The sequence below is a fragment of the Silurus meridionalis genome, chromosome 8, assembly GCF_014805685.1.
Source record: "Silurus meridionalis isolate SWU-2019-XX chromosome 8, ASM1480568v1, whole genome shotgun sequence".
Classification (NCBI taxonomy): domain Eukaryota; kingdom Metazoa; phylum Chordata; class Actinopteri; order Siluriformes; family Siluridae; genus Silurus; species Silurus meridionalis.
The window spans coordinates 10,176,510-10,189,316 of NC_060891.1; the positions used below are offsets into that span (position 1 = coordinate 10,176,510).

The following is a 12,807-nucleotide window of genomic DNA, read 5'->3' on the forward strand; positions in this document are numbered from 1 at the left end:
TCATTGCAAATTAATTCTGGCTCTTCCTTACCCTGTGATGAATTTTAATCTTGATGTATATAAGAAAGATGTAAATTATTTACTATGGACATTACTGTCACCAGACCATAACTTAACTGGAAACCTATGGGAGAGTTTAAATCAACATATTTAGATTATCCGCCACCATCAGCATCATCATTAATGAAAAACCAACCGAGGGAATATCTTTTGAAAGAATGGTGTTGTCTCTCTGATACAGTTTTGAAGATTTGCCCAGGCAAAATCTCTAACTGAATCTGCAGTGCATTATAGAACTATACATGCCAGTACGCTATACCCATATTCTCATACATAGCATAATATAAAGAGTCTTTTTTGGAGACAATTCATTATGAAATCTATTAAGATGTCTTACACTGTATAAATAGAAATGTGCAATGTAGTTCTGAATTGGTCATTATATTCAGGTTGACAGGTTTTCCTCCTTCGTGGCAGGTCCATCCTCATCATTCTCCTAACGTTACACCCCATGTCTCTCCTCTGTACATGTCCAAACCATCTCAATCTAGCCCCGCTCACCTTGTCTCCAAAACGTCCTAAGTGCACTGTCCCTCTAATAATTCCGTTTCTAATCCTGTGCTCCTTGTCACTCCCTATGAAAATCTCAACATCTCAACAGTTCTGCTACCCCCAGCTCCACCTCCTGTCTTTTAGTCAATGCCGCTGTCTCTAAACCATACAACATCGCAGGTCTCACCACAGTCCTATAAACTTTCCTTTTCACTCTTGCAGAGATTACAGATTATCACAAATCACTCCTGCCACTCTTCCACCCACTCCACCCTGCCTGCACTCTTTCCTTCACTTCTCTAACACACTCTTCATTACGTTGCACTGTTGACCACAGGTACCTAAACTCATCCATCTTCTCCACCTCTTCTCCCTGCAATGGCACCACTCCACTGCCCTCCCTCTCATTCACACACATGTACCTTATCTTAATCCTACTGACTCATTCCCCTTCCACTCATTCCACCATCTCCACATCATCCAACCTTTTCTCTCTCTCTCTCTCTCTCTCTCTTTCATTTTCCTAATTCATCAGCTGCTCAAAACACTCCCTCCACCTTCTCAACATACTCTCCTCACTAGTCAACACATTTCTATCTCCATCCTTTTTTGCTCTAACTTGCAGCACATCCTTCCCAGCTCGATCCCTCTGCCTGGCCAATCGGTATAAATCATTTTCTCCTTCCTTTGTGTCCAGCTTCAAATACAGCTCATATGCCATTTTCTTGGCTTTTACCACATCTCTCTTCACCTGCTGCATCTTCTTGTACCCCTGCCTACTTTTCTCATCTCTCTGCCGATCCAGTCCTGTTTTGCCACCCTCTTTCTCCATATGCTTTCCGGCACTTCCTTGTTCCACATCTCTTTGTTTTCCTTTCCAGATGTCACTCCAAGTACCTTTCAAGCTGTCTTCCTTATCACTTCCGTAGTAGTTAACCAATCTTCCAGTACCCTTTTACCCCAGCTGAGCCCCTGTCTGATCTCTTCCTTGAACTTCACACTATAGTCTTCCTTCTTGTTTTTACCATCTTATTCTTCTTCCAGTCCTCACTCTCCTCCTCTACTTCTTCACCTCGAAAGCTATCGCACAGACCACCATCCGATGCAGTCTATCTACACTATCCCCTGCCAACACCTTAGAGTTTTCAATATATTTTAGGTTGCATCTCCCACATAGAATATAGTCCACCTGTGTGCACCTTCCTCCACAATTATACGTCACCCTTTGATCCTCCTTCTTCTTAAAATAAGTATTCATCACTTGATAAAACACTAATGCAATATGAAATCACAAAGTTGTTTTCATTAGTCTGGTGGAGTGAGCATCTGTCAAGCCCTAAGACACTCCCACCTCTCTTTGAACCTATCAGCATTCAACATCTCCAGGCTTATAATTATCACTTCATTTAACGACTCAGTAGTCTGTGTATTTATACTCCCTGTTTCCCACTGTATACTTTATGTCTTGCAATTACAATGTTCATTTTAAAGTTGTGTGGATGTTAATACTGTATAGCTTGATTTTTTTTCTTCTGACTTTATGTTTTTTGTTTCCAATTTCCAAACATTCCCTGTCTAGTGTTTTTCTTTTCTTTTTTTCTTTTTTATTAAAATGCTTTTCTGCAACATATTGTGTGAGCCCATATAAAGAGCAAAGCTTTCAAAAGGAAACTGAAAGTAATTGAATCCATTTTAACCAGTAACCCAAAATACAGGGTTACAGTAGCATCAACCCACAGTGTCTCACCTGTAGATGATGCAGGCACTATTGCGGCATGTGTCACAGTTGGCTGTATCCTGCCCTGTTCGGTATGATAGCCGGCTGCAAAAGAAAGAAGAAAACATATAAAAAATATTTACTCTATAGATCTAGAACAGTAGTCCTACAGACATGTATTACATTGTGATTAAATACAAGGTTTCAAAGATGTTTTAACTGGATTAACTTCTTTGTCTGGGTCATGCAGTGTTGCTGGATTCTATAGCAGGAACAGTGGGGACAAGGCAGGACCCAGGACCATGAATGTGAGGCCAGAACACTGCAGTGATCTCACACACATACTCTACTCTACACCGCACATGCTCACTCATTCACAGTTATACCAGGAGGTCTACCACCCAGCAAGTTCTTGAGAGGTGTTAGAAAACTAGAGAAACAGAAAACAGACAAATGCAAAATAGAATAGAAAATAACCCTTGGTGGGCCTTGGTGCTGTGACCTAGCTATCTATTGTACCCATATTTACAAATATAAGAATATCGGCATAAAATGTTTATTTATTTTTTAATTCCATGCAAATGTACACTCATATTTGTAAACTTTTATGCCACAATTAAAGTCTATGTAATGAAGCTGACATATAAATAAACAAACAACAGGTGAGACAAGCTATAGGTAAGTGCAGGACAGGGTCATTAATGGCTCTTGGCTAATGGCTCTCCAGTATACTGTTATCAGTTATCAGCCACTATCATAAATTGATGACAGCTGTAGAGAAGCACTTTTCCCTAATTAAAACAATACCCACCTACTCCACCCCAGGTAACCAGAGATGGCAAAAGTACACACATTCTTCACTCAAGTAGAAGTACAGGTACTCATGTATCATGTAAAACACTCTGGTTAAGTACTGACTACACTTTTTTCACTTAAGTTAAAATAAAGAAGTATTACTATTACCTGTTTTAGTGTCATGCTGGTAACTGGACCTTACATCATATTAATATATTAATACAAAAGAATTTCATATTTTGTTACCTAATGAATGTATCCAGGTTGGACAACCACTATATAGAACACAAGTAGAGAAAAGATGATGATCAGGTGATAAGGAATGTCTCTGTACCGAGTCATGTTTACATTGCTGACTCCCTCTGTCTCATCCATGTTAGCAATACTGGACTTCTTGTTGCCTTCTGCCTTGCTCATTGTTAGCTTTATAGTCTAACCTACCTCTCTGGTGTGTGATAGCCAGAAAATGATACACCAGTGGTAGGTTGCAAAAGCTGCGCATTAAGTATAGTAACGAAGAATTTGTACTTCATTACTTTCCACCTCTAAAGGTAACTGATCTAGTTAGTGAATGCACAATATTTAAATATGCTATCTGAGCTTATAAAGAAGAGAGTTTATTTGTAGATAGATAGATAGATAGATAGATAGATAGATAGATAGATAGATAGATAGATAGATAGATAGATAGATATACATACATCTCAGATATATACATCTGAGAAGATCATCGGAGTCTCTTTCCCCTCTATCATGGACATTTACACTACAAGCTGCATCCGCAAAGCACACAGCGTTGTGGACGATCACACACACCCCTCACACACACTTTTTACACTCCTACCATCAGGAAAACGGTTCCGAAGCATTCAGGCCGCCACAACAAGACTATGCAGTTTCTTTCCACAAGCCATCAGGCTACTTAATACACAGAAATGAAACAGAACTCTCACACACACACGCACTCAAATGTGTGAAACGAACTGTAAAATTTTTCCTGGACTTAACACTTAACACACACTCATCACTCATCTAAATCCATTCCACCAGCATTCATTTATTTATTATTTATTATTCTCAATGTATTACACTCTTAAATGCTGTTTTTTGCACATTTATCATTTATCACTGTATTATACTGTTTACTTGCTGTTTTTTTTTGCACCTTTGACTGCTGCTGCATTTTTGCACTACATTGTTCTGTTTATACTCACTTCTGGGGTATAGTTTTTAGTTTGTATAGTTTTTACAGTCTTCTCGTACAGTACTGTATAATCAAGTATACAGTAGGTTTACTGGTCGGCGCTATATTAGGTTTTGTGTCTTGTCTTGTGTCGTTTGTCTGCACTGTCTGTCTGTACTGTCTGTCTGCACTGTTTGCACTAGGTTGCACTCGATGCACTTTATGTAACTTGTGTTGTAGCTCTATTTTGTTTTGTTTGTTGTTGTTTAGTGTAGCACCAGGGTTCTGGAAAAATGTTGTCTCATTTTTACTGTGTACTGTGTACCACTGTGTATAGTAGAAATGACAATAAAAGCCTCTTGACTTGACTTGACTTGACTACACACACACACACACACACACACACACACACACACACAGTGGGTCAGCCACAAATTGTGCAAGTTCTCCCACTTAAAAAAATGAGAGAGGTCTGTAATTTTCATCATAGGTACACACTTTAACTATGAGAGACAAAATGAGAAAAAAGAATCCCGAAAATCACATTGTCTGATATTTAAAGAATTTATTTGCAAATTATGTTGGGAAATAAGTATTTGGTCCATAACAAAAGTTCATCTCAGTACTTTGTTATATACCCTTTGTTGGCTATGACAGATCAAATGTTTTCTGTAAGTCTCCACAAGGTTTTTACACACTGTTGCTGGTAGTTTGGCTCATTCCTCCATGCAGATCTCCTCTAGAGCAGTGATGTTTTGGAGCTGTTGCTGGGCAACACGGATTTTCACCTCCCTCCAAAGATTTTCTATGGGGTTCAAATCTGGAAACTGGCTAGGCCACTCCAGGACCTTGTAATGCTTCTTACGAAGCCACTCCTTCGTTGCCCGGGCGATGTGTTTGGAATCATTGTCATGCTTAATGACCCAGCCACGTTTCATCTTCAATGCCCTTGCTGATGGAAGGAGGTTTTTACTCAAAATCTCACGCTACATGGTCCCATTCTTTCTTTCGGACATGTACTGGCTTAAGCAGGGGGGACACGTCTGGCGCTGCAGGATTCAAGTCCATGGCGGCGTATTGTGTTACTGATGGTAGCCTTTGTTACTTTGGTCCCAGCTCTCTGCAGGTCATTCACTAGGTCCCTCCGTGTGGTTCTGGGATTTTTGCTCACTGTTCTTGTGATCATTTTGACCCCACGGGGTGAGATCTTGCATGGAGCCCCAGATCGAGGGAGATTATCAGTGATCTTGTATGACTTCCATTTTCTAATAATTGCTCCCACAGTTGATTTCTCCACACCAAGCTGCTTACCTATTGTAGATTCACTCACCCCAGCCTTGTGCAGGTCTACAATTTTGTTTTTAGTGTCTTTTGACAGCTCTTTGGTCTAGCACTGATTAATTGGAACACACAATTGGTTTGGTGAGCTCATTAAGCCTTGAAATTCATAAACAGTTTCATCCCATCATTAGAAAAGGTATATGAGGTGGCCAATTGCAAGTTGTTGTTCTCTTTGACTCTCCTCTGAAGAGTGGCAACATGGGGGTCTCAAAACAACTCTTAAATGAACTGAAAACAAAGATTGTTCAACATTATGGTTTAGGGGAAGGCTACAAAAAGTTAGCACAGAGATATAAGCTGTCAGTGTCCACTGTGAGGAACATAGTGAGGAAATGGAAGACCACAGGCACAGTTCTTGTTAAGACCAGAAGTGGGAGGACACATAAAATATCTTGACAGGCAAAGGCGAAGGATGGTGAGAACTGTCAAAAACAGCCCACAGAACACCTCCAAAGACCTACAACATCAACTTGCTGCAGATGGTGTCACTGTGCATCGTTCAACAATTCAGTGCACTTTGCACAAGAAGAAGCTGTATGGGAGAGTGATGCGAAAGAAGCCTTTTCTGCACACATGCCAAAAACTGAGTCGCTTGAGGTATGCAAACGCACATTTGGACAAGCCAGCTTCATTTTGAAATAAGGTGCTGTGGATGGATGAAACAAAGATTGAGTTATTTGGTCATAACAAGGGGTGTTATGCATCTAAGAAAAACACTTGCTATCGTAAGTGCACAGTAAAATTTGGGGCAAGGGTCTATCATGCTGTGGGGCTGTGTGGCCACTTCTGGTACTGGGAATCTGGGTAAAGTTTAGGGGTTGCATGGATTCCACTCAATATCAGCAGATTCTTGTGAATAATGTTGAGGAATCGGTCACAAAGTTGAAGTTACGCCGGAGCTAGATATTTCAACAAGACAACGACACAAAACATCGCTCGAAATCTTCGGGCATTTATGTAGAGGAACAAGTACAATGTTCTGGAATGGCCATCACAGTCCCAAGACCAGAATATCATTGAACATCTGTGGAGTGATTTGAAGCAGGGTGTCTTTGCTCAGCAACCATCAAACCTAACTGAACTGGAGATGTTTTGTAAGGAGGAATGGTCCAAAATACAGACACTCATTACAGGCTATAGGGAGCGTCTAGAGGCTGTTATTTCTGCTAAAGGAGGCTCTACTAAATATTGATGTGATTTTTCTGTTGGGGTGCCCAAATATATGCACCCGTCTAATTTCGTTTTGATTCATATTGCGCATTTTCTGGTAATCCAATAAAAATAAATAAAAGGAACCGCTGACAATGTCCATGATTTTCATTTATAAATATTTGGATGTTTGGATCAGCAAATTAATTTTGATCTATTAAATAACTGAAGGACAATGCATACAACACAACTCAGTGTGGGGGTGTGTGTGTGTGTGTGTGTGTGTGTACATACATACATACACACACACACACACACACACACACTATATGCACATACAGAGCTACATTATATGGACAAAAGCATTAAGACATCTGACTTTTCCAGCCATATGTGGTTGCTAAAATAAAAATTTCCTTCACATACATTTGAAGATACAAACCCGTTCCACTTTAACAGTGCCCATGTGCACAATGTGACCTCCATGAAGATAGTGTTTACATGTTTGTGAGTGGAAGATATTGAGTGGTCTGCTACAGACCTCTGACCATAACCCTACTGTCTATTTTTAGGATGAATCACACACTTACTGCATCCCAGGTCTCCTCACCATTCTTAGTCAGCACCTGAATTTACAAATGAACTTGCGGAAAGTAGTGCTAATTTAGCCACAACTTTACAACCACAGTGGAGGTTATTATAACTGCAAATGGGGACTAAATATAAAATGGGATGTTCAAAAAATTAACATGCAAATCTTATGATCAGCTTACCATACTTTTGTCTGTATAGTGTAGGTTAAATGTTCTATGGTGGCCCTGAATGCTTAATACTAAATAGCTGTAGAAGGGCAGCATTCTAGATCATTTTAGGATTACAGAAAGGCATTGAGAATCCAGGGTTTTCATGATATCCCCCTAGCTATAGCTCTGTGAATATGCACGGCAAGGAATTTGGCTGTGCATCACTCTGGCCAAGTTTTCACAGATTGATGTATTATTTGTGTGCTGCCATGACAGGAGATTCTCATTCCTCCTGAGAAAACACTCAGCACCCAGAGGCCATGCAGTTATGTCTTTTCATTAAAGCTTAATGAAAACTTAATTGCATCACTTTATTTGTCAGTGCACTGGAACGTCATTGTGGTCATTGATATTCTGTACGTAGTCCCGTGGAAAACAGTGTTTTATGTGGTGCGTCACATACCCTACAGTTGCCTAGTATAGATGTAGATTCTCTGATATATGAAAAAAGAATATCAGTGTAAGATGCAACTGAATACATATAGTATAGTATAGAATAGTATAGTATATTATGAACGTTCAGAGACTACAGTGGTGTCAAGATGTATGATACCACGTTTTTATTTATCGAGTTTATTTACTAATTTTGAAAAACAGCAGATTTTAGAAAAAGAAAAATTAATATTCAAGATTATGCACTATATTTCCAGGTCTCTATTTAAATGTAAGCAATTGTGTTATTTTGCCATGTGATTTCTAATAAACTCAGGAAATCATCTAAATATACAAAGGTATCTTTTTGTTACTGTTTTTGTTGTCAATAATATAAATGGAATGAGTAAAGATTGCAAAATAGAAGCATTTTCACTTGTTTGCTTAAATTTTGGGACCCCATTGTATATAAAAAAGACAAGCTCTTACACTTTTTCTGACATAGGGCATCAGAGGTCTGCATTGTTACTGTGTTCATGCAAGACACAAGAAAACATTAACATAAATAAAAGCATGCAAACCATTAAAAGTTAATTTCTCCTTAGTAACTGCTTTGTATGGTATTTTTGGGCTGCTAATTTGTTTATAATAGAAACAGTTTGGGATAATTAGAGATTAGCCTTGTGCACTTGTGTTGAATTATGTAGCTGAGTTTGAGAAACTGTCAGAGCAAAGATACTCAGACATGAATATATGGAGCATTTATCAGTTACAGGTATGTTAATGAACACAAGTAGTGGGACACAACTTTTCCAGCCATATATAGTTCCTTTCCAAACTGTGACCACAAAGTTGGACAGGATGTCTTTGGTCTTGGCTGAATAGGCACCATCCAATTGGAACATCTTCTAAGAAGAGTGGAGGTTATTATAATAGGAATGGAGACTAAATGTGGAATGGAGTGTTCAAAAACCAAATGATCAAGTTTTTTAAATTTTACATGTGGAACATAGTTAAATTCTGAGTTCCCTCAGAAACGTGTTAAGTGTCAAACCGCAAGTTTGTTTAGACTCCACCTTGCAGTTTAAGCGCAATTTTTTTTGCAAACGGCAAGTGGCAAGCAGCTAATGCTAGTGCTATGGATTCTTTAGCGTTTTATATCCCGCTTAATAAATTTCTCTTAAAAGGAGAAAATCCTGATGATTCTGCATATCGAAGGAGTGAATGAATGAAGGATGAAAGGAATAAAGACATTTGTTAAAGCATGATGAAATAAATAGAACAGTTATCTTTAGAAAGTTAAATATTAATTTACACACACACAAACACAATATCTTACATACACATCTGTACTACCAAAAAGGGGTATACATGTAAACTCTTTACTTACATTTTACTCAATTTAATCAATATAATAAAATTGTATTGCATTAATTTAACTTATTCTATTTTATTTCATTTTTGTACATCATAAATTATTATTTTATACATTGTTTAACCAAGCAGGTGTTTTTTTATTAAATTGTTTAAAATGTACTGTTCAAATGTTGATCACAAATGTTAACAAGCAATTTTATGAATTGCATTTCTTCCACTCAACTGTACCAAAATTGTATCAGACTGTGACTTAAAAACTGATGTACGTGCAGGACCATTAATTTTGTGTACCATTACACCTCTAGTAAATAGTGGTATAAAGTATAAAGTTTTTTATGCTCAGTGTATTTGCAATATTTGCCTAGTTCCAGGTTAAGCTTACCAAACCACTCATATCCTGTTGAAGTTTAACATTGCCATACGATTTTTAATAAGAACTGTGCAAACCTATGCCAAAAATGGAAAAATGTTATTTTTATCGTATTAATGCAGTCACTATTTAAAGGAACTCTTTATCATTTCTGTACCGTCAGTCTGCAGTAGACCTTCACAAATCATGTAATCACAAAACCTTTTGGGATTTACTTAATAGTCCAATTTGCAACCCAGCTCACTTTTGCACCATTTTAAACAGCAACTTCTAGGCTTTAAGTACTCAATTTGTCAAAGTGCAAAACAAATATCACAAATATCATACTAATTAAACTACGCTCTCTTGGAGTTGTGACTTTTTTGGATGTGCTATGTCAGTGTTTACAGAGGGGCTCTTGTCTTTCCATACTTTGCTGCAGGGAGCTGGCACAACATCTTGTGCTCACCTTAGTATTTAGCTTAGTATCATATACACTGGGAGAGACATTTTGGAGTGGAGCCATGGGAATACAATAGCAGAGCATGGCACCATGCTTTATCATTAACCTGTGAAAAACACCCTGGCAGGTACATCCTGCATTACATTACACACTGCATCACTGTTGCTTTACAGTTGAACCATGCAGTGTTTTGTGCAACTGAGATTAGTTTTTTTTTTTGCCAAAATAATGCTAGAAAAAAATAGTGAAACAACTACTGATTATTTATTGAATTACCTTTAATTAGGGCCTAATCTTAAGATTAAACAGTAATCTTACCTATCACAACAGAAATCAATGTAGGGATCAATGACATAATATAAGTAAGCATGTTGGTGTCAGATGCAGGTGGATTGTTGTTCTGTTATTTTGTCTTTCTTGGGAACCTGACACATATTCTAGATATTACAGATAACAAATTACAAGCTATTTTAGCTCATAAAAATGCATGTCATTTTGTTTAGTGTTCTTTGACAGAAGGAGCTAGAATATTGGATTACATTTTGACAGTCATTATAGTAGGCTTATGCCAAACTTCATTGCAAGTGAAAGTGAAATAATGACTTTGGATTGTCTTTGCTTGTACTGATATCAAATGATAGGACTGTGTCTGTTATTTCTATATTATTAAACCACCCTTCGAATCGACTACAGACTGTTACTACTTACCTACAAAACCCTAAATGGTTTAGCTCCATTTGGAGATCTCAAAACTCTGGACTTCTAGTAGTTCCTAGAATATCAAAGTCCATTAGAGGTGGTAAAACATTCTCACATTTAGCTCTTAAACTTTGGAATAGTCTTTCTGACAGTGTTCGGGACTCAGACACACTCTCCCAGTTTAAGTGCAGATTAAAGGCATATCTTTTTAGCAAGGCCTACACATAACACATATCACATATCATAACCTTGTGCTCCAGTACATCTGATCAAATGCACATAATCAACTTGTGCTTTTTAATATTATTAACAGCAGCTACGCTATTCCTCTCCACTGCTGCTCTTTCTCTACCCATCCCAAGGCATCCTAAGGTTGCACCAGCTCGAGTTGTGTCTCAAGTCATGAAGATTATGGATTTTTAAAGAAGATACTGAGCCAGCAAACATTCTGAACCATCTAGAGACGTACCAGCACCAGTTGGATTCCACTTCATGTAAAGTTTGGACATTGGACCTCTTTAAATGTTTAGAGGCTCTGGCATGGAGAAACTGCTGTTGGATCTATGATGATCTCAAACGTTGAGCTATTTTATGAGTTGCTCATTATCTCCTGGTTCCATAACCTCAAATGACTGTATAAGATTATAGAAAGGACATTACTCACAATCGTACATTCCGGTGCTCATGTTAGTTCTCACTCGCCGGTGTTTTGTATTGCTTTAAAGACTTATAATCACACTCTTAATAATACCCAAATGAGGCTGGGTTCCCCTTTTGAGTCTGCTTGCTCTCAAGGTTTCTTCCCCAAAACATAACATTTAGTGGCCTTCACCTGCAAACCCATTCCTGTTTTGGGGTTGTCACTTTGTTGCTCCTCTAGTGCACCTGCTGTTATTTTCATTAACACTTTGGATATATTTATGCATTCTGCTGCATTGTGCTAGCTTTATGAAATAAACTTTCTTTCGGCTTCTCCTGTTAGGGGTCGCCACAGCGGATCCTCCACACGTTTGATTTGGCACGTTTTTTTTTACGCTGGATGCCCTTCCTAACGCAACCCTCCCCAATTTATCCGGGCTTGGGACCGGCACTGAAAGTGGCTGGGTTGGTTCCCTGACCGGGGATCGAACCCAAAATATATGGCCTTAATTCTAAAAAAGATGCTGTGTGGAATGTAAATAAATACAGAATGCAATGATTTGCAAATTCCATAAACCCAAAACAGAACATAGGAAACATATCAAATGTTTATACCGAGAAAATGTAAAATTTTAAGAAAATAAATACGTAGTTTAAAATTTGATGGCTAGAACACATTTAAAAAAATTATTGATGCTCATTAAATGCTAAAAAAAAATAAACAGATAGAGGAACGTTTTGCAACTAATTAGGTTAAATGGCGACAGGTCTGTATTAGTATTAGGTATTTTAAATACTTTTTATAAAGGCAGAATATCTCAAAAGTAAATATAGGCCGAGATTCACCTGTATATACAAAATTCAAAATAATATTGTTTATCAAAAAATTGCAAAGACTTTGAATATCGCATCATATACAGTAGGTATTACCATCAAAAATCTTGAAAATCTGGGGGAAAATCGATATTTAAATCCTGTGATCTTTGAGCCCTCGGGTGGTACAGCATTGAATACAGGCATGATTCTGTAATGGAATCACTGCATGGGCTCAAAAACACTTCATTGTCTGTAAACACAGTTTGCCGAGCCTTCCACAAATTCAATATAAAGTTTTATAATTCAATGAAGAATACTGATCTTATCTGGGCCAAAGCTCATTTAAAATATACTGAGTACAATAAAAAACTGTTTAGATTTCTGTTGTGGTCAGACAAATATTTTTTTTATTCTTTCTGGAAACTATAAACACTAAATCCTCTGGAATAAAGAGGAAAGGGACTAACCAGCTTGTTGTCAGTGCTCAATTGAAAAACCTGCATCTCTGATGGTACGGAGTGCATTACTGTCTATGTAATGGGCAGCTTGCAC

General features: G+C 37.9%; 1 protein-coding gene across 3 annotated transcripts in view; it reads right to left on the reverse strand.

Annotated features, from left to right (window-relative positions):
- Positions 1 to 12,807, reverse strand: part of insyn2ab (inhibitory synaptic factor 2Ab) — a 104,490-nt gene that overhangs the window by 69,243 nt on the left and 22,440 nt on the right. For all 3 annotated transcript variants that reach the window (XM_046855003.1, XM_046855002.1, XM_046855004.1), the window contains exon 3: positions 2,300 to 2,374. In XM_046855003.1, coding sequence (XP_046710959.1) covers positions 2,300 to 2,374 — 75 coding nt within the window. The remainder of the gene's footprint in view (positions 1 to 2,299; positions 2,375 to 12,807) is intronic.